The sequence below is a fragment of the Opisthocomus hoazin genome, chromosome 3 (genome assembly GCF_030867145.1).
Source record: "Opisthocomus hoazin isolate bOpiHoa1 chromosome 3, bOpiHoa1.hap1, whole genome shotgun sequence".
Taxonomy (NCBI): domain Eukaryota; kingdom Metazoa; phylum Chordata; class Aves; order Opisthocomiformes; family Opisthocomidae; genus Opisthocomus; species Opisthocomus hoazin.
The window spans coordinates 34,633,833-34,655,439 of NC_134416.1; the positions used below are offsets into that span (position 1 = coordinate 34,633,833).

The following is a 21,607-nucleotide window of genomic DNA, read 5'->3' on the forward strand; positions in this document are numbered from 1 at the left end:
AGTGCTGCTAAGTGTGGGTGACCTTACACAAATACCAAGCAAAGGAGGAAGGGAAGGTTAAGAAAGACTTATTTTGGAAAAAAAACTCCTGTCTTTCATCTTTATATAATTTATTTTTGAGTCTGCTACAAATCCTTAGTCCTGGTCCACTGAAGGCAAGCGTTTTCCATCCTGTATAAAGGCAGAAGAGGTGTGTACAAGCTATTGCACAAATTTGTAAATGGCAGTGACAGCCAGCTGGAGCGTTAAAACCACTCTTCTGATCCTAATAAATAATACACTGGCCCTTGGCATTGAAAATCCCAAGCTGTCCTGCTCTTCATATGCAGAACTTACCATTTGTAATCACAGCTGTCTCCAGCACTTAAAAGGCAAGGGGGAGTCTCCCTTAAATTTAACATGTTAGCAGAAAATACCACTGTGAACCATGTTTTGTTAATTGAACACATAGCCTATTAAATTAAACTAGTTTTCCTATAACAAGTGAAAAAACTGACGACAGGCTTGCTTCAGCAATAGTGTACTAGGCTAACCCAGAAGTGATGACTAAGCTTTTCTGAACAAATTCTTTAATACAGAAACCTATTTGAAATCAGTGGGAATAACGAGCTAAACCTCTAAAATACTTGCTAGTTCTCCCTTCCATGTTGTGATGAAAGATCCTATCACTGAGCCTGGCAGTGCTTGGTTGCCAGAGATACAAATGAGCTGCTGCTGGAGTGTGTTTGAATTTTAGTTTTGTAGTACTTGGGGAGATCCAGATCTCAACTTTATTTTTAGGCTACCCTTAAAAACAAGGAAAGAGCCCCAAACAAACAAAACTCATGTTGACATCAGACAAAGCAACTGTGTGCTTGTTTTCTGATATTTATAGCCTAACCAGATCTGTTTTTAATTCTGTGGTTCTTTTTCTTTTTTTTTTCCCCTAGAAATTCTCCTACTTTCAAATCCTTTGAGGAAAAAGTTGAAAACTTAAAGGTAAGCATTGCTAAAACACCTTGGTGATTGTGGAGCTGTGGGTGTGGAGAAAAGACTGAAGTGGACTCTGGGTACCCAGTTTTTTAGTTATTGGTAAACTGTTGAAGGTGCTTAGATGACATCTTTTTAAGTACTGCGGAAATGGTTTCTCTGCCTAATGATTTGAGAATTAAGAAAAAAAAGGGCTTCCTGCACCTCTTACAGGAGGATGCCTTTAACTAGAAGGACTAACAGCTAGCTAACCTGCGCAAACAGCTGGTATAACACACCTAGTATTGTGTATCAAAAATGGTCTAGACTTCTATTTCTGTGTCTTCCTAAGGACTAGTATCCTACACAGGAGTATAGCTTGGGATGTTTCTCTTATTTCTGGCGTAAAATATGCAAGGTTTTTGTACCTTAATTTAAAATTTACTCATAAAAGCTTGAAATGCCAGAAACAACCATTAATAGCTTCTCCAGGTAAAAAAATCAGTATAAAAATAACTGATACATGTAACTGGAACCAGATTTGACTGTTCTCATGGGCACGCTGGGTTGGGTGGGAAGCGTGCAAGCGATAGCATTCCCCTGCAAACTAGTTGGCATTATCACTCCTGCCATTCCACAGGGTATATACTGTAGAGGGAAGTGAAAAGGCAAACATGGTACCTAGAGAAAATAAAATAGTTGCTATGCTCCACTAAAGATCTCAGGAATTGCTGTTGAGACAAAAAACCGTTCAAGGTTCTTTCCTGAGCAATACAGAAGTGAGTTTTTAACTCTGAATCTTTCAAAGCCTAAATGGCTTGAAAGGCTCCATACCTGTATGCATTTTTAACTGAGGGTGTGTCAACCTTCACGCTCCCTGGAATCAGGGCTGTTTTATGCTTTGTGTATCTCAAAGTCAAAGGGAGACTGCTGCGTTGATCTGCTATTGGCGATTGTTTTCTGCACAATACTGAAAGACTTGTCTTTTGAGTATTGTGGAGGTAGCCCAGTCCTGGAAAAGCTGCTGTCCTGAAAAGAGTTATTAAAGTTACTCATACAGAGGGTAGTGGTATTATAGAGTTAAGCGTGTTTGGCATGCCAAGTAACTGCAATTTTATGTTGAGGCGCTCTCTCTGTTCTAGTCTAAAGTTGGAGGAAGCAAACCTGCCGGGGGAGACTTTGGAGAAGTTCTCAACTCTGCTGCCAATGCCAGTGCCACAGAAACTATTGCAGAACAGACACAGGAGGAGACCCACTGAGATTCTTGCCTCTGTCCTGCTACCCACTGCCAGATGCTGCAAGCAAAAACGAAGCACACTTGTAACATTCTTTGCGCTCTTTCCACCAGATGTGCTTTTACTTAGCACGTAGCTATTTTACCAGATTAACTGATACCAAGCTTGTTTGTGGGTTCAAAATATTTTTGAAACTAAAATACATTGTTTGGGGTTTTGTGTGGGAAGGGGAATTTTTATGCCTTTCAAGCATTTAAAGGACTTATCTGTAGTTTGAAGGCAACCTTTAAAATATAGCAATGAAAAGAAACTCTTTTGAGAAGTTAATTATACTGTACATATACTGTGGATACGTAATTTCTTTTGAGTCTGTAACTACTGCTGAACTTGGTCGTTATGAATCTACTGCTGCTGCCAAACTGAAGCTTGTTACTTCACTCCCTTGTGATTATTGCAGTTAAGTGTGGCCTGCACAGGGCACCAGACTAGGAGGATCACTCCCCGCTAAAGAAAGGAATTCTGCTTCAGCAGGCTTTAAACAAGTTATTCATAGCAGGATTACACAGGGGTAGGAGCATACCGTCTCACAAGCGTGTTCCTCATACAACAGGTGCGGATAGGGTAATACCTAACATCTAAAACTTACTGATTTGTCTGTGGATTATCCACCTAGGAAACTTCTGACCATCGCGCATGGAAGCAAGATGCCTAGTAGTGCTGGTTTGGTGCAGTTACAGTAACACTTTCAGTCTCGTTTTTTGTTCGTGATGTTAATGTGGTAAGATACACTCTTCTGAACTTTTGATCAGCTGTGAACAGATCCATCTGAATTCACACATGGTGGTGTCACATTTACACTAACAAAGCCTGAGCACGACAGTGGTTCTTTTTTAGGCCTCAAGAGAATTGCTCTCGAATGCGAATGTTGTTTCCCTTGTAGGCTAACCATCAAAAACATCTGCTACGCCGTCTGTTTTGTTAAGTGTTTAAGGCCTATACCACTAGCACCCCTGTTCCTGTTTAAGACCCCAGAAACCTGTTCCAAGAGGTGCACGGCGTCACAGCGCAGCATAGCTCTCGCAAGATCTCTTCTCCTACATGTTGTTGTATTTGTGTTTTCTGGCACATGGTGTCGGTAAGGTTAGAGCTTTTGGCAAGTGTTTTATCACCCTGCTTAGAACTGGAAACAAATTTTGAAACATTTGTGTGAAATCCGTGAAACTTCAACCACCACAGATGTCTGGAAGAAGAAAAAAAGAGTTGGCTCCTGACAACCTTGTTAGCATGTCAGATGTAGTATATATGCTGAATTACATGTGAGAAGCTTAATAAAAAACTATGTGAGGAATGTATTGTTCTGTGAATATGGAGGATTATATGAACAAGTGAGAAATTTTCATTTCTAATTGAAACAGTCCTTTAAGTTTGGTGTTAAAGTGGTGCTGATACATAGTACTGCACTGGGGGGAGTCGCTGTGGACAAGCTTGGCATTTCTAGCGAAGAGAGGCCTAGGCTGACTTCTGGCGACTTACATCCAGGTAATCTTCCCCGCGTACACGGGGAGGTTCAGAAAACGGGTGCCGATGTGCCCTCGGCCTCTGCCAGCCGCACCTCCGCGAAGGACCGGGGAGCTGGATGACGCGGCCAGCGGAGCGCTTCCTGCGCAGGGCAGCTCCTTCTGGACCGTGACCCCTGAGCTATGGGTTCTTTTTTTGGCTGAGTTATGAAGGAAGATAATTTTATTTTTTTTTAAGGCCAAGCGCCTGCATTGTACCACGCTGCACCCAGGCGAGCCCCGCCGGGAGCGCCGGCAGCCCAGGTTTCACCCCCGGGGGCGGGCGCCTTCCCGCCGCGGCCGGCCCCGCGGCCCGTCCCCTGAGGCAGGGCTGCGCCGCCTCAGCCGCGCCCCTTCGCCGGGCACACGGCGGTTACGAGCCCCGCAGGCCGCCCGGATCTCGCCCCGGCAGAGGAGCGCGGCCGCCGCCGTCAGCCACGTCGGCTCCCGGGAAGCCGCCGCCTCCCGTCGCGGAGCGGAGCCCGGTGTCTCTCAGCCAAGATGGCGGCCGCCCCGCCTCAGCCGAGCCCGTGCGCGCGCCGCGTGCGGGTGACGAGAGTGCGGCGCGGGGTCAGAGGTGACGCTGCGCCCCGCCCCCCCGCGGCAGGCATGGCGGCGCCGGGATGGGGCCTCGCCGCCTTCCGGGCAGGGGTTCGGCCGTGGCGGCTGCGGCTGCCGCCGGGGAGGTGGTGCGGCGGAGCGCCGGGTGCCGGGACCCTCCCGCAGCAGGCGGAGGAGCGGCCGGGCACTGGTACCGCCGGCAGCGGCCCCCAGCAGGTGAGGGCGCGGCGGGGGGCCGGGCCGGTGTCCGGGGACGGTGCTGGCCTGGCTGCGCTTGGCCTGTTACAGGCGGGCAGAGGGAGTGTGCGAAATCTTTAATTAAAACAATTCTGGCCGATCGGATCAAAGCAGGAAGGTTGGAGAGGGACTTTTCACAAGGGCATGTAGTGATAGGACAAGGGGGAACGGCTCTAAACTAAAAGAGGGCAGGTTTAGATTGGATACATGGAAGAAATTCTTCACCATGAGGGAGGTGAGGCACTGGCACAGGTTGCCCAGAGAAGCCGTGGCTGCCCCCTCCCTGGCAGTGTTCAAGGCCAGGTTGTGTGGGACTTTGAGCAGCGGAAGGTGTCCCTGCCCATGGCAGGGGGGGTTTGGAACTGGATGATCTCTAAGGTCCTTTCCAACACAAACCATTTTATGATTCTACTCTAGAGATTTTTAGTGGAAGTATGAAGGCTGGTATGAATAAAACATCCACAGAAGTGTGTGTGCGAAGGCGTGGGAAGAGTCAGCAGGGCAGAGATTGAAAGAATAGCTTATATTAATGTGGAAAATTAGAGCACAGGACCTATGAGGAGCGGCTGAGGGAGCTGGGGTTGTTTAGTTTTGAGAAGAGGAGGCTGAGGGGGGACGTTATTGCTCTCTACAACTACCTGAAAGGAGGTTGTAGTGAGGTGGGTGTTGATCTTTTCTGCCAGGTAACTAGCGATAGGATGAGGGGCAATGGCCTCAAGTTGCGTCCGTGGAGGTTTAGATTGGATATTAGGAACAATTTCTTTACTGAAAGAGTGGTCAGACATTGGAACAGGCTGCCCAGGGAGGTGGTTGAGTCACCATCCCTGGAGGTATTTAAAAGCTGTGTAGATGTGGCATTTTGGGACATGGGTTGGTGGTGGACTTGGCAGTGTTGGATTGACAGTTGGACTCGATGATCTTAAAGGTCTTTTCTAGCCTAAATGATTCTGTGATTCTACAACGTTGTTCTCAGAACTGAAACGAGGATCACAATGTTCTTGTCAACGCCTGCACTCTACTAAGACTGGAGCACAGATGATTTGTCAAGAGCAGACCCTGCTTCCAAACAGCAGGAGGAGGGCAACGGGCTCGTGTCATCTCTTATGTGCCATTTGTTTTCCTGTTATTCCACCATGAAAACGAACATGCAGAGACAGATAGCGAGCAGCAGTTTTCTATTAGTGGAGGCTATAGTAAGTGAGATTCTGAAGCAAAGGACCACCCTGTGAACAACTGTTGACACCTGAGAGCTGTAAAACATTTGTCCAGAACCTAATTCGTCATTGCCAAACAGGAAGAATCTCAGAGGTATGGTGAGGCTGTGATAGCTGGTGTCCTTCACCCTTGGTGTTGTACCCAAGTGGTCTTGCCCGAGACTACTTTGGTTATATGCTTCTTGTTGTGAGTCTGTGGGTGTGAGAATGTGAGTGGGTGAAACCTGGGAAAGAAGGAGTGTGACTGGTAAAATGAATATAGAGGTGGTGTGAACAACTGTCACTTTCTCTGGCTGTTGCATTGGGTTTTGTCATGCTCATTTTCCCACCTTGGCTGCTGTGCCAGTGGCCATTAACAGACCTCTAGGGAAATGGAAAAGCAGTGTGTGTGTACTAACGCGCACAGAATATCTCTTCCAGGCTGAAAGGTCCTGACCTCTGATTTTTTTCCTCAGGTGGAGGTGATTCCATGCTGCTCTTCATCCTGGTCACTCTTCTTTTTCTAACTTTTCTAGTTCTGTTTGACCACATCAGGGGCTGGGATTACTTGGCATATGCCTGGTAGGATATGGAAATTAATGCTGTGAATTAATATTGCAGGACTGGTTTAGTACTGGGAGTGTAGAACTAGAAATGCCTCTGTCACTGAATTCAGGACCTGATACTCCAAATGACTGCATAGTCTGTAACATTTTGTTTTCCATTGAATATCCACACCGGCAAGGCTGGCTTTGCAGAGATCAACGGTCTGCCTAACCCAGGGTGCTGGCTCAGGAGATGTCCAAGGAGGATGTGCACAAAAGAGCTTAGGAAAGTATTCACTTGATCTAGCTGTAGAAGATACTGAATGCTACTTTGGGGATTTGGGGGATTGATTCTCCCCCCCCCACCCCCCCCTTCTGCTGAAGTAAGAAACTAGGAACATGCTCTTTTCTGTTTCTGTCTAGAAATAAATTGTTATCAAGCCTTTAAAAGCTCTTAACTGACTCAAATGTTAAATAGTATTCACAACATCATTTCTCAGTGGAATTACATATACAAAGATAAATAATACAAGACAAATCAAACTAGGAATGTAAAATGAATGGCTGAACTACAACTCTGGATTTCTCTGTGCTCTGCTGAATTACTTTCTCACTTGAACAAGAGGAAGACCAATAGCTTGCTTTGAAGTGTCATGGTGATGTTAAAAGCATAACGGTGAGATAAAGTGAGATTGTCATGAGTCTACTTTCATGCTGTTCTTAGTCCAGTTCGCACTGTGCTCAGTGAGCCCAAGTGTGATTGATGGTTCTTCACTGTTTGCTCTTGAGAGTATGGAGAAGAAAGGGTGGGTTTTGGTGAGAATGAGTGAGCAGTGGAAGATGGTGTACTGAAAGGGGATGACCTGCAGTGTAATCCGTTGGTGCCGTGCAGTTTTCTTAAAGTCACCTTTTGACCAATTTTAACTAATACTTGATTGCCAGGAAGGGAGTTATTTGGTAAATAAAGTTTCTACAGCTGGGAGCAACCAAGAGCTGGTTAATACTCATGGGAGGATGTACTGGATGCAGCTGGAAAAACTCAAAGCATTAGATGAACTTTTGAGAAGATCCCTCTGAGGGTAGCAACACGCTCTCCACAGAAGAGGTTCAGGTGCTGTAGCTGCAGTCCCATTCTAGCTGCGTGGGGTGCCACGTATCCGCAGGACCGCAGGATCTGCTTTTTCGAGCAGGAGGGATGTGGTCTTGCTGATCCCTCACCTGAGCTGCAGCCAGAGGAAAGCTTGTGTTCCTTGTTTCTGCTGGTAAACAGGCAGGTACAGAGCGGTGTCAGGCTTCTGGTGTGCTAATGCCCTGGGAGAACAGAGATGTTACTGGGGTCCTTAGCGTTTCAGTTTCTTTAGAAAAAACAGTACAGAGGTTTGATGGTGTTTCTGCACTGGTTTCTGAAGTCAGCTGTTTTTCTCTTACTTTTGAAGCTGCATGAGTGCTGTGCGATTTGGTAGGCAGTGGCTTATTTTATATGAATGGTGGGAAACTTGATAAATGAGCAGGTTGACATGTGTTTGTCTAAGGTGATTCAAAAAGCATAATGATATTTTTCCTAGGCAGCTTTTGAAGTTTTTTGAGCATAGCAGCAAATGCGTACTGCTGCCTGTGCTTCATAGTTGCCTAGTGTTATTCCCTGTTATGCTGGTAATTTTTAGGGGCTCGTGTTTTATTTTTCTCCTTCAGTTCAAGTTCTGTTGTTACTGTTTTGCAAATAGTGAAATGTATAGAGTAGGCACTTAACTGTTGATTAAAATTGTTAAAAAGATAGCAAAATGGTAAGCAAAATATTCTGATAAACCCACATGATGCTTAACCAGTAACTTACAGCAGGCAGCTTACTTCTTGCTGATTTTTCCTTCTGCGTTTTTATAACATTTCAGTGTTTCTTTCTTAAACTCAAGAAAAAAAGACAAATTTTAAGTTCTGTTATTGTCACTGGAGTCACATCAAGAAATCTCTCAGAAGGACAGGAGAAGCTTTAGGTATTACTTTTAATTTGCAGATTCAAGCTACCTGCCTAGCAAAATAGGAAACCTTGCCTTTAGGAAGGATATGGTGATTTTTGTTGATACGGGTAGAGAAGTGGTTGTTGAGCTACGTTAGCAATGTTTGAAGAAAATGTAAGAATGAAGTAACTAATTAAGAATAAATTGCCTGTTTTTGTGCACTGTGAACTAAATAGTCTAAAAATGTTTTTTAAAAAAAATGAGTGGTTAAGTTTTTCAGATATATTTTTAGGTAGCAATGGGTTATCGCTATACCTTTGCTACCGGTCCTCAGTATGTGTCACAGCACGATAAAACTTCTCTGTTGGTACCTTGGCTGTGTGTCAGAAATCAGTGACATGAGCAAAACCATAGTTTTTGCTCAGAAGCAGAGCTCTCCCGCTGCGGGTCGGCTGAGGCAGCTGGGAGGGGATGCTGCGTTTGGGTCCGGGTGAACCTGCGCGTCCGGCACGGCAGAGGGCATTGCTTGTTTCCAGATGTCGCAGGAGAAGCAGCACGTTTGAGGAATTTCCTATTTAGTTGCTTGAATACCCTGTTTTAAGGGAAAGCATTTGTTAAGAAGAAATGTAGCTGACTTTCTGTATCAGATGGAAGAGACTGAGTTGGTATCAGTACATCGTAATAGCTAATTTCTGAAATACAGAGATTAGAAGTGATTCTTCCAGAGATGTGTGTATATATATTTTAAAATTTGCTTAGTCAGCCAGAGGTTCTTTCCTGAAAGGATTCAGAAATTAGACAAGGATATACATGTATTTAAATTTCTTGTCTCTATTTTACAAAATAAAATGTTAATATTTATAAAGAGAAGAAAATGAAAACTATTTTACTAGGAGGTGTAAAGAGTTACCTTATCTATTTATGTTTTAGAGGAAAGATTAAAAACTAAACCATAAAAGCAATAATTTTAAAGGAATGTATTACAGTTCTGTTCTGAAAGCTACATGGATATTCTTTATAAAGGATGTGTGTCTGTCTTGCTTATGCAGTACCTTGGCTGCCTTGGTGTAAAATAGTGTGTAACAGTGGATGTTATGAAATCAAGCGTTAGGAAAAAAGGCAGAATTGTGTTCAGTGTAATTATTGATGAGAAATATTCCTCTCAGTCTGTCTTCCCACCTAAGTTAACATTTAGAAGATGATTTTACTGAAGTTACAGTTATTTGAGAACACAAATACTTACTTATATTTAGCGCAATTTTCACTTATAACTTTCATAGTGGAATATTTCTTAGGACAGATGTAATCTTTGTGTGGATGGAGTGCTTTTCCAGCAAAGAACTTAAAAACATGTTTGGTTTGATTACAGATGTAACAGCATTTTATAAAACCTATATGCCAAGCACAGAGGTTACTCGTTTAGGTGGATTACCTTCTGGCCAGCATTCAAATGCTGGAAGCTGCTGACTAACCGAGAGCAGGACTTGCTGATTGTGGGATGTGTGGGAGCTGAAATGAGTTTTCTCTACCTGAAAGTTTCTCTTGGCTTACTTTGCCAGCATGTGCGGCTGCGTTTGAGCAACTTGGTTGATGTCTGCTCCTGCTGCACCGTGAACACATCCTGGTGCTTTCAGGTGCTTGCTAAACAAGGTCTGTGTCGCAGGCTTCTCGGCATCCTCGCGGCTGGATCTGCTCGAAATGCTGGTTTCCATCACAGCGGGAATGAGCTTGTTTGCAAGCCCTGTGAAGGAGCAGTTTTAGCCTGTGAGCGCTCTGGCTGAGGTACCAAAGCTTGGCCCTGCTCCCCTGGGTCTGTCGGATGACCTGCTTCGCTTACGGCCAAAGTGCGTGCGCAGAGGGGTTTCGTAAAATTCGTGTGGTGTTGGAGCAGCACTCTGAGAAATGAAGTAGACAAGTATTTGATGTATCTTTCATTGTTTTTGAAATACAGGTATAATCCTTCCCTAATCTCCAATGAAAATATAATTTAAAACACTTTTTGAAAAAATGTAATTTCAATGTGTGAAGTTGGCTTAAAAACTGTGTCTGTACCAAGCAAAATATTCCAATGCTCTTTGCCAAGTATGACAACTATTACCCTTACAACTTCCTATAACCATGTTTGCTTCCCTTTGGATAATGCTACAAAATATGAGTAGTCCTATTCTTGGTAAAACTGAAGTTTAGTCCTTTTTTTTTTTTGGCGGGGGGTGAGCAAGGTTGGTAAATAGGAGCTGTAACTTGGACATAATGAAGATATTTGTCACTTAAAATCAGTTATTTCTTCATTGCATATATTTCAAAATAGCTTTGTAGATATTTTTGTGTAGTAGTGTCTTTCTTAATGAGCCACAGTTCTTTTTATGTGGAAGTCAATGAAGCAATACAGCTCTTACAGATCTTCTTTAGGAGTTATATGCCAGAAGATTTTATTGCTTGCATAGGATGTTGGAAAAATGGTATCTGTATTGTTGAAAGTATAACATGTACTTATGTAACTGAATTTTAAACAATTGATTTTTAGGCTGGAAAGGATCACTGTGGCTGTCTAGACTGACTACGGCTGACGTAAGGCACTGAATTTCAGCCAGAGACTCTTGCACTTACCTCAGCAAGCTTGTCTTTCAGATTAGTTTGTGGACTTAAAAATAAATAGGTACCCTCTACTCTGCTTTCGTGAGACCCCACCTGGAGCACCCCATCCAGCTCTGAAGTCCGCAGTACAAGACAGACAGAACAGGTCCAGAGGAGGGCCACGAAAATGATCAGAGGGCTGGCACACCTCTCCTGTGTAGAAAGACTGAGAGTTGGGGTTCTTCAGCCCGGAGAAGAGAAGGCTGCGGGGAGACCTTATTGCAGCCTTTCAGTACTTAAAGGCCTTATGAGAAAGATGGGTACAGACTATTTGGTAGGGCCTGTTGCAATAGGATAAGGGGTAATGGTTTTAAACTGAAAGAGGGTAGATTTATTTTGGACAAAAGGAAGAATGGTGAGGGTGGTGCAACACTAGAACAGATTGCCCAGAGAAGCTGTGGCTGCCCCCTCCCTGGAAGTGTTCAAGGCCAGGTTGGACGGAGCTCTGAGCAGCCTGGTCTGGTGGCAGATGTCCCTGCCCATGGCAGGGGGGTTGGAACCAGATGATCTTTAAAGGTCCCTTCCAACCCAAACCATTCTATGAAAAAGGTGTTAATTGTAATACATGTGTGTAAGAAAGCAACATCAGAGTTTCTATCTCAGTATTACTTTTGGTGTTTTCTGCTTTATGAGGACAGCTTGGGTATCCACTTAATGTAACTATCTAAATGGAATTTCCTGCAGGCTTTTTTTTCAATATTATTGTAGTTTACTGAGGACTAAATTGAAAAATAAAGTAAGATAGTCTTCGTTTTCCGGACCTTATGGCTCAGCTGTTTCAGGTGGAATGGCAAGAGCAGCTTCAAGTTCTCCATTTTACAACTAAGGTTTAAAGCATTGTCAGATTGTTTTGTCCAAGCTGCACAGAAGGCTTATGGAGTGGATCATGCTCTCTCAGATGTTCCACAGGGGAGAGGGTGCTCTTGTCGAGGGACTTCATTTCAGGTGTGCTCCCAAGTTGTCGTGGGACACTGAGAGTTGTAGCGTGCTGTGTACAGCAAAGTCACTGCCAGATTTTACCTTTGAGTTAGCAGTGAGTATGGAAGTACCTTAGCTTCTGTGCCTGTGCTCCTTAACGCCTCATCCTGCAGTATTTAAAAAAATAAGGAGTCGGGGTTTTAATGAAGAGGCAGTTACAAAATACTGTTAGACTTGCACAGTAAATTAGTCACCAAAATTCCTAATATCTACAGTGAAATTTAAATGACACTTTGTCAAAATACTTAGTTACTGCTGCTCACCAAGGGATGCTTAAATGCCTAGTGTCAGCCTTTTTGACTGAAGACGTTTGTTTTGCTTTCTGAAATAAAACCACGCTTCTTCGCTGTGCTGAGGAGAATGTATGGATGTTCCTCTTTTGGCTGAAACAGAAGAAGTTTGCTTTGCCTTCTGGGGTTCTTTGGGGGTGCTTGTAGTTCTAAGGTTGTGATGTGAAATAACTCTGGACAATTAAAACCTTAAGTATGCAAGGTTTTTGAAAGGTAACAAAGATTTAATAAAGGTAAGAATGAAAATACAGCAGTCAATTTCCCTCATCCTCTTTAGGATGTTTTCCTTTGCTTTTTCTGATCATAAAATCTGAGGTTTTTTCCCTCCAAATTTCAAAGTTTTGGAGGAAAAGCTTTCAGTACTCCCTGTGCTCTTCTTGAATACTGATTTTGTAGTACCATATCGTATTAAAAAGTGGTTCTGTTTTCTTCTCCCCACTCCTGCTTTCTTTAAAACTTACCTTTAAAAAGATAGGTACAGACACTATGTTTATTCCAAAACTGTATAATTTGGGGTTTGCTGCCGTTGAGGGTGCAATTCAAATCATTACTCATTGCCTTAAAGAATTCAGATTATCAGAGCGTAAGCTGGTGTGCGAGTGCTGTCTTTACAGAGAATGGACCTTGTAACAATCTTTGCAAAGACAGTGATTCATATGAAGCTTTTCATAAATACCTTCTTGCTTACTAGCAGGAAAACTTCCAGTTTTCTCCTTCATCGCTTTCAGAGCTGTCCTTTGTGACTGTGCACTCACTAATCTTAGATTTTCCTTAAATGACTGCTTTTATTTCTGCTTTGAATTGCAGATCCTCCTTTTGTACTTTCTCTTTGGACTATTTTCCTTTGGTAGTTTTATTGCATAACAAAAATCTTACTTTTCTTTCAGCATTATACAGTAGTTAGTTTTCAAAACCCTTTGTTAGCAAGAAGTTTATATTGCTTGTTCACTTTACACTGTTTGTATGGAGTAAAATGCAAAAGTCTCTTGTTTAAGGAAACAGAAGAGATCTTCCTTGTCTTTGTGGTTGCCCAGTTTGGGTTGTAGATTGAATCTGTGGGAAACAGTATGAACTTCAGCTGTCCTTATTGTGTGCATAATTTCACACATCTGCTTTATCCATAAACGTCTGGATTTTTTAGATAACAGAGTTTTAACATTTGCCTTGGTACATATTGCAGAACTAAACATCAGACTTCAAAAATGGGTAAAATAGCCTTGTACATCTTTTAGTCACTGGTGTCTGTGGTGTGTATTCTCCATGTGTGAATAGTGTATGTTAGCTAGCAGTTAGCAAATTGTCCTCTTTAATGCTGCTTGAGATGAATGCTGTTTGCAAATAAGAGGATAACAAATAATTTGGTATTTTTTGCAAATGTCTCTTTTTCAAACAGTAGAGTGGAGATGGAGAAGGTATTTGTGATACTGAAGAGATGGTTCTTGTCTTTGCATTATTGTTCACATGAAAGTCCAAGTGATGCTCTGGAGCCGTATTTCACCTTCTGATTTCTCCCACTACTACGAAATACAAGCAAGTCGTGTACTGCATATGACAAGTACAAGTATTTAACAGATTTTGTTTCTATTCATTGTTTACATATCTGTTGATAATAAACAAGTAGGCGAACCCCTGGCCTGCAGACCTATGGCTTGTGTTCTCTAAAAAAATGATAGGCAGAAGCCTTCTGCGCAGGAGTAGGATGCATAATACTGTAGTTAGTGCTGTGTATTGGGGCCATGACTGGTGGTGTTTTCTGCATCTCGGGATGTGTGTAAGTTGTGGGACAGTATTTAAATATTTGAAGGAAGACAAAGAACAACTCTGTGTCAGCCCATCCTTGGGTAGCGATGCGAGTGGTAGAGACCCAAGGCGGGCAGCGCGGGGCAGTTTGCCCACTGAAGAGCTGCTTTAGAAGAGGAGACAAAAAGTCTGTGACTGCAGGAGGTTTGGAGGGCTCTGCAGGCTTAGTGGGAATGCTGTCATGGCAGACAATTGCTGTAACAGTGGAATGGGCTGGAAGATGCAAGGCTGGGTTGGTTTTTAAGCAATCTAGGTTAGGCACTTCCTGGAGGTTGACAGTATTTTAGATTAAATAATTAATAAATGTTAGTGTCAGCTCTTTTAAAATAATTTTCTTCTAAACTTTTCTTTCCTACTAATACAGGAAGCAGAGCTTTTGCTTTGAGAAAGCTCTAAAATCGCTGGTTATTGCTAGGAAGAGTTGTGAATATGTTCAAAGTTGGAGGTATAGAAGGTGCTTGAACTTATTTTGTCAAGGGGATACTGAGAGCTGTACATCTATGTGTGTGAAGAGTTAAAGGCATGAGGCCTAAAATTTGAGTGATTGTATTCTGAGACCAGAATAAGATATATTGAACTTCTCAATCGTCATCAGCATTAGATCAAATGGTTTAATGTATAAAAAGAAGGCGGCACCCAGAGAAATTACTTTTAGCTCTAACTGCTTGTATGTTGAAATTTCAGTCCCTGTAGTCACATATCATTCCTCTCGAGTGCTGCTTCTGAGTCCTCACCCTCATTTCTTGCAAGAAATGCAGTGTGCAAGGAAACAGTGGTGATGTAAACAAAGCTCGATGCTTGTTCTTTGGTAAATGTAGGAGAACTGTCAAGTTGGCAGTGCTTGTTGGGCTGCTTCTAGGTGGAAGCCCATTAACTGTTGGATGTCAGGTTTTGCAGTATACTGTCTGAGTTGGACCTATTGCCTTAACGTGATACTCTTGTGCACAATAGAGTTTTGACTTAAATACAGCTTGTTGCATTCGTTTGAGTAAAAAAACAGTAAAAGTACACCAGAGACAAATCTGGTAAATGAACTGCATTGATCACTGTGACCTGTTACCTAGTAATGACTACAGTAACTTTTTAAAAAATTCCTGGTATTTAGCTTTATGTCTAAGCAACAGTGCACACATTTAGTAGTTTCAAGGTATGGAAAATTAGTCTGATGAGCTAGTAGATATTAAAATTTTTTTAGGTTGCTGGTTGAAATAGTGCCTTATTAAATACACTTGGTCAGAGGGTAGTTTAATGTATTGGGTTTTGTTTTAGTGTTCTTTATAGCAGTCTTCCAGTCGTCTTCTGTTTCCTAAATAAAATAGTATGTGTTAAAAGCGGTCTCAGGAGGTCATCTGTTCAGACCCCTCACTCCAAGCGTGACAGACTTGGTTCAGGTTGCTCAGGGCCTTTTCCAGTCAAGGTCTGAGTATCCCCAAGCCATTGGGCCTTTAGCTATTGTGGCATCATACTAACTTGTTGTTGCAAATCAATTTTCCCATTTTGTTGTTTTGCATAACTGACTTTGGACAGAAACATCTTTCTGGCTATGGATAACAGGGCTGAGGAAAATGAATTTGATAGTTACAGAGGGTTGCGTTCTCTGCATGCTGCTTGCTGTTAATATGTCATTCACCCCTTAATTATGGCAGTCTGATTACCCATCTCCCATCACGCTTCTCCATGTTTCATCCCTATCTCACATTCCAACATGCATGCTACTTGCCTTTGCAAGCAAACATAAAGCATGTAGCTAGGGTTTTAAAGACACATTGCTCAGTGGGTGGGTTAGGACCACCCTGCTTGTACAGTCATAGGCTTTGCTCCAGAAATAGTATGTTATGTTCCTCCCTTGGAGTTACTTCTTTTGTTTGGATCTTACCAAAGAGGTATAAATCTATGACTTTTTCCACACTCTGGTTAATATGTGTCATGTTGCAGAGTATTTTGTTATTGAAAAGGCTACTGTTTTTTATTGAACTATGGGCACAGAAAGTGAAAGGCATCCAAATATTTATGAAGAACTTTAAAACCTAAAAATTAGAAAGAAAATCAAACAGGTTAGGCATTTACGGAGGAGGGGGGGAAAAAAAGCCTTTATACTTCAGGTACTTGAAAAGCATGTGCCCTTTGTGCTTCCGATTTTGTAATATTTTCCAATTTTTGCAGCTTGGCTTGTTATGGATGCATTATCTATCACAGCTGCATGGCCAACACTACTTGAGAATCAGAAAAGTGGAGTGCTTAATGAAGTATGTTGCCCTGTTATCATACTGTCTTACTATAGTGCTACTGTGGGGAATTCAGTTGAGGAGATTTGGAAATTGTGGAGGAAAGTACTGGAAATGTTATTAAATCTCTTGCAATGCGTGAAATAACTTATTGTTTAATGAGACTTCCTTTAGATTATGCAGAAAACCAGAGAAGATACTGTATTTTAGCTCACTCTGTTTCTAGGCAGTCCACAAAAGTATCCTTGATGGCAGTAACCAGTGGAGTCTCTAGAATATTCTCATATACTTAAATTAGATATTTGGGCTCTTGAGAAGTTCGTCTCCAGGAAGCAGGATGGAGAAGGCTACAGACTTGTAGACCTGTGATAGAATTCAAACAGATGCCGGGTGGCTTCTTTGAAAACTGTCTGCAATGAAGAATGGCTAAGGATTTCTTTGTACTACATTAGCAACTGTATCTTACATTGTTTAATCTCTGTTGTGGTAAGTAGTGAGCACATAGAATCACAGAATCATAGAATGGTTTGGGTTGGAAGGGACCTTATAGATCATCTAGTTCCAACCCACCTGCCATGAGCAGGGACACCTTCCACCAGACCAGGTTGCTCAGAGCCCCATCCAACCTGACCTTGAACACTGCCAGGGAGGGGGCAGCCACAACTTCTCTAGGCAACCTGTGCCAGTGCCTCACCACCCTCATGGTGAAGAATTTCTTCCTAATATCTACTCTAAATCTTCCCACTTCTAGTTTAGAGCCGTTCCCCCTTGTCCTATCCCTACAGGCCCTTGTGAAAAGTCCCTCTCCATTCTTCCTGTAGGCCCCTTCAGGTACTCGAAGGCTGCTATAAGGTCTCGCCGGAGCCTTCTGTTCTCTAGGCTGAACAGCCCCAACTCTCTTAGCCTGTCCTCGTAGGAGAGGTGCTCCAGCTCTCGGATCATCTTCACATCTGTCAGTTTGCAAAGATTGCACTTGTGTGTTGTGTACAGAGATTATTTCGCAGGCAAGTTTGCACATGGGAGAGTTTTCTTACTAGTTTGCCTTACTATGAAGGATAACTGAAAAGGTTCTTGGATGAAATGGTAGTAGTCCTTATCATCATGAGATTGTGTTGCTGCCATGTTCTTATCTTTGCCCTTGTCTGTGGGTTTGTTCATTCTGATACTCGCCTGTTCCTTTGGTAATGTAGTTTGGAAACTAGAGCAACAGAAAGCTGTCCTTACAAGAAAGTAAATAGCTTTTCTTTGATGCATTCCTGAAACGGGCTTACTCCAGGTTAGGACAAGTTCAGTGGTGGCATACGGGGACAGGAGTTCTGTCTGGGAAGGAGTAGAGAGGGCAGGATGAGGTATGGCAATGCTAGCTTGTTTGGTGTGAATGCTCACAGACTTGTGTCCTAAATCTAGAATACTTAGCAGAGTTTTTGGAGGACCCAAGAAAGATTTTTGTCAGATGTTTGGTCTCACAGATGAAGCAGGTAAAGTATTTGGAAGGATGATCCATTGCAAAACACCAATTTCTGAGAAGCCAGTGTCTCTGCCAGTTGATGATACTGTGCTTGTGTGTGTGTCTTCAGTATCGTACATTCTGCCCTTCTGTATTTCCATTGTGTGTATTTCTTAAGTCCCTGTAGGCATCCCCCTTTGATAATGTTAAGTCTTTATTGGGAAAATTGTTTTCGTGTGTAGCACTCAGCTGCTTCATCTGAGACTGAATGTCCACTGGAAATCCTCTGCTATGAGCGTTCCTGCTGTTGCTTCCTGGATGATTGTTTTCATTGGCATCACCTTCCTTGGACAAATTGAGTTATGTCAGGAGCGAAGGCTGGAGAAATGGGATGACGCTGGTTAGGGAAGTAAGGATTCAGTGATCAACTCAATGGGTAGAGTCGTTGACTGTGCGGTGTTGTTGTGTTTGACTGCTGTAACTTGGTGTTGATTGACAAGGTATAACTAAGATGAGAAGTATCATCTTTGAAAACAGTGTTTGTGAGCGTACAGCATGATGGACAAGTGTTTGTTACTTCACAGGGCAAGCAGTTGAACTCCAAGGTAATTGGGTGATTCTGCAAACTCCAGTGAGTTCATAGTGAGAAAGTCAGTGGAAGACCACTGAATTTTGCACTTTGTTGCACCTCGGTTACCCTTAAAACAGGTTTTGGCATTTCAATATGAGGATTGAGTTATAATCTCTGCCTAGATGGAGTAATTTTGAGAGGATGTTAATTTTGAAATGTTTACTTTTAGCTTGTGACATATACATTGATTTAAAGTTGCATCTAGGTTGCTGCTGCCCCCTCAATTCATGTGATAAATCTCATTTAAATACTTCCTCTTACTGCTTCTACTATTTTGCATTTATTCTTGGAGCACTTATAAATAAATGCATCTTGTACAATTACTTTTCATGTATTTGAATTTAGATTGCATTGTGAAATTAAAACAATCCTGTTTGAAACCTTATCTAATACTAGCTTTCCTGTAGAAAACCCTGCTACTCTGTGGTTTACCATCACCAGCCGCTTGCTTTTTGTGGTGTGTGTGCATGCATGTGTGCACGTGTTGCGCTTTGTTCAGCCCTTGTCCATGGGATGCTGCGTTTCACCATTCCTTTTTCTGAAGGAGCGAATTTACCAGGTGTCAGAGCCCTGGCTTATAATTCCTGAGGTTATGTCATGTCAGAACAACCCGTGCTGTTTGTGCTTTCCAGCAGAGCTGGAATCCGCAACTGTCTCTTGTTTTGACTTCCTCAAAAATAAAAGTTTCCAAACGTACAAGTGGTAAATGATGGCATTATTCTCTGTTCGCATAAAATATAGATGGATTTTCAGCATCCACGCAAAGTAGTCAATGGGAAAGTGTGTCGCTGAAGCCAGCAAGCTCTAAACTTTTGATTGCGTGATTATTTTGTTCTGTGTAGTTCTAGCTTGAAAATACTGCAAAATCTTGCATGAAGTGATTATTTTATGAGTTAATTACTGCTAAATGCAGGGGAAAAATTAATAGGCTCTTCCTTTGTGAATCTCTTTATCTATAAAATGATTTACTTAGATTCACTTTCAGGTTTCAGGTACATATGGCTTCCAAAATGCATCTCCCCTTTCATTCATTACTGGCAAGAAGCCTTTTGCTTCCTAATTGTATTTCAAAGGTGGGAATCTTAAAAACTTGTCAAATTTAGTATATCAGAGAAAGTGTATGTGAGAATGAGTCTCACTTGCATATAGCTGGGTATTTTCACGTAGAGTATGATGGGAAGCCTGTAACAGTCAGCTTTCTCAGATCACAGTACAGAGGTGCCTCCATGAAGAAGAGCAGGAGGATTTGTATACTCCCATTTTCCCAGAGCTCTGTGAGAAGAAGCTAGCATTTTGTTTATTTAGTTACTGAATTAAAATACTTACTTTGATATTGTAGAGTCAAAAATGAGAGAAGTGATGGTTTGAATTTTTTTAATGTATTAGGTCACTCCTGTGCATGCTTTCTACTTTTGCTGCTTTGGGAAAATGGTTTTGTTCTTTAAAATAGAAGTATTATTCATTATTAAATAGTTGTGTGAATAGCTGCAAGGTACTAATTCTGTTTTGGTTTTCACTGAGGAGTTAACAAAGAGGTGAGAGATGTTCTTGGCAGGAGTATCTTCTAATATTGGGAATGCATTTTTAAATCAACTTAACCAAACCAATAGTAGAACTGGCAGATGTTTTCAGGAGATGCAAAGTGTTACATTTTTGTGTGACCGTGTTAATGAAAGCTGTATCTTTAATGTGCAAAATGTCTGGGGTTGGAGAAATGTACCAGATGCTGCCTTAGAAGTCTTAATAAAAATGAGCTGGACACATGAAGTCTTTACTAGTGATTTAGTGAATAAAGCCTTTTTGTATGTTACAAGTTTAATTTAATGCCTCCTTCAAGACAGTATGTTTTGTGAAATGGTGTTTTTTTATTATTTATCTGTAGGTTCCTTCAGAGAAATCGGAATCCTTTGCATCCATGTTGAGACGCTCTCCTTTAATTCAGATGGGACCTGCCAAAGATAAAATTGCCATCGGTCGAATATTTCACATTGTAGAAGATGATCTTTATATAGATTTTGGTGGCAAGTTTCACTGTGTGTGCAAAAGACCAGAAGTAGATGGAAAGTAAGTAATAAACTTATGGTAAGAAATTAACATAAGTGAATGACATACTGAAATACTTAGCTAATGAGACTTAACCGTCTTCTGGACTCAGCTTGGATAGCTTGTATGCGTTTTGTGGTTTAAACTCTGGAAGTTAACATATTGTGCAGAGTGAATGTATGATCACACACAGATCTGTACTTCCTTTGCAAGTTTGCATCATTGCTAGCTGCATTATTCCAACTCATGATGACCAAATGAAGTCACTGGGTCTTTTGTCACTGAGGAAAGGGGAAATTGTTATCATCTGAGTTGTTAAAACAAGTGCCATCTATTGAAATACGTGAGTGTTGTGAATGTGGAACCTCAGTTTGTGTAAATTGTAAGCCTCCTTAGGCAGGAACTCTCTATGCTCCATATATGTACATGAGGTGATGTATTGGGGAGTTTACACGTTATTTATGATAATACAGTTCATAATAGCTGGTCAGTGCTGATATGGACAAATATTCCATATCATAGAAGAAGATTTTATATAGATTCTGGTGGCAAGTTTCACTGTGTGTCCTGAACTAGAAAAACTGTGGGGAAGCTAGAACAGTTGTGCTGAAGAATGCAGTGGTTAAAGAGCTAAAAGATAAGGAAGCAACAAATCCTAGTGGAAACAGCATTTATAAGCTTTCTAAACTGTCTTTAGCACCTTACGATTATGTATTGTTCAAATATATCTTGTCTATTTAATTTGCCTCTAGGTTGTTTTAACACTTAGTTTTTAATGTGTAAGCAAAATACCATTTTTTTAATTCATAACATCAGAATACTTTAGTCCATCTCTTTTCCCACCTTTCTCCTTGAGAGAGGAGGAGCATCTTTGTTAATCTGCAAGATCACTGTGTCTAAAACACTAAATATGATTCTTGTGATAAACAGTTCTGAAACAGTTAATTTAAAAAAAAAGATTTAACAAATAATCACACTATTGTGTGCAAGTCTGTGACGGTATTTTATCAGACCATTTGTATACTCAACTTCTTCTTTTTGACAGGTCTGTGACTTTCAAAGCAAATGTGATTGATAGCCCAGGATGAACAGAGTCCTTTGTGCCTGTCACATTTGGCAGCAGGCGAAGATTTTCTTAGTCTTTTGCTGATACTGTAGTGGTAAAGCCCTTGTTGCTCTTTGCATCTCTTGCTAATTCTAAATCAAGATGAGCTTTGCCTTTCCCAGTCCCATTCCTGCATGCCTGAGGAGTGTTTCTGTATTCATCTGAATCTATGACCGTTCATTCTGGTTTTTGTGGTAGGGTTGAGACCGAAGCTCCCTGTTCAG

General features: G+C 41.9%; 1 protein-coding gene across 6 annotated transcripts in view; it reads left to right on the forward strand.

Moving 5' to 3' along the window:
* Positions 1-21,607, forward strand: part of TPD52 (tumor protein D52) — a 125,492-nt gene that overhangs the window by 38,814 nt on the left and 65,071 nt on the right. For 4 of the 6 annotated variants that reach the window (XM_075415963.1, XM_009942087.2, XM_009942088.2 and 1 more), the window contains 2 exons: positions 930-978; positions 2,091-3,535. In XM_075415963.1, the coding sequence (XP_075272078.1) occupies positions 930-978; positions 2,091-2,207 (166 nt within the window). In that variant the 3' untranslated portion in view covers positions 2,208-3,535. Of the gene's footprint in view, positions 1-929; positions 979-2,090; positions 3,536-4,319; positions 4,517-20,117; positions 20,300-21,607 lie in introns of those variants that run through there. The other 2 variants (XM_009942086.2, XM_075415964.1) reach the window with 2 other exon arrangements.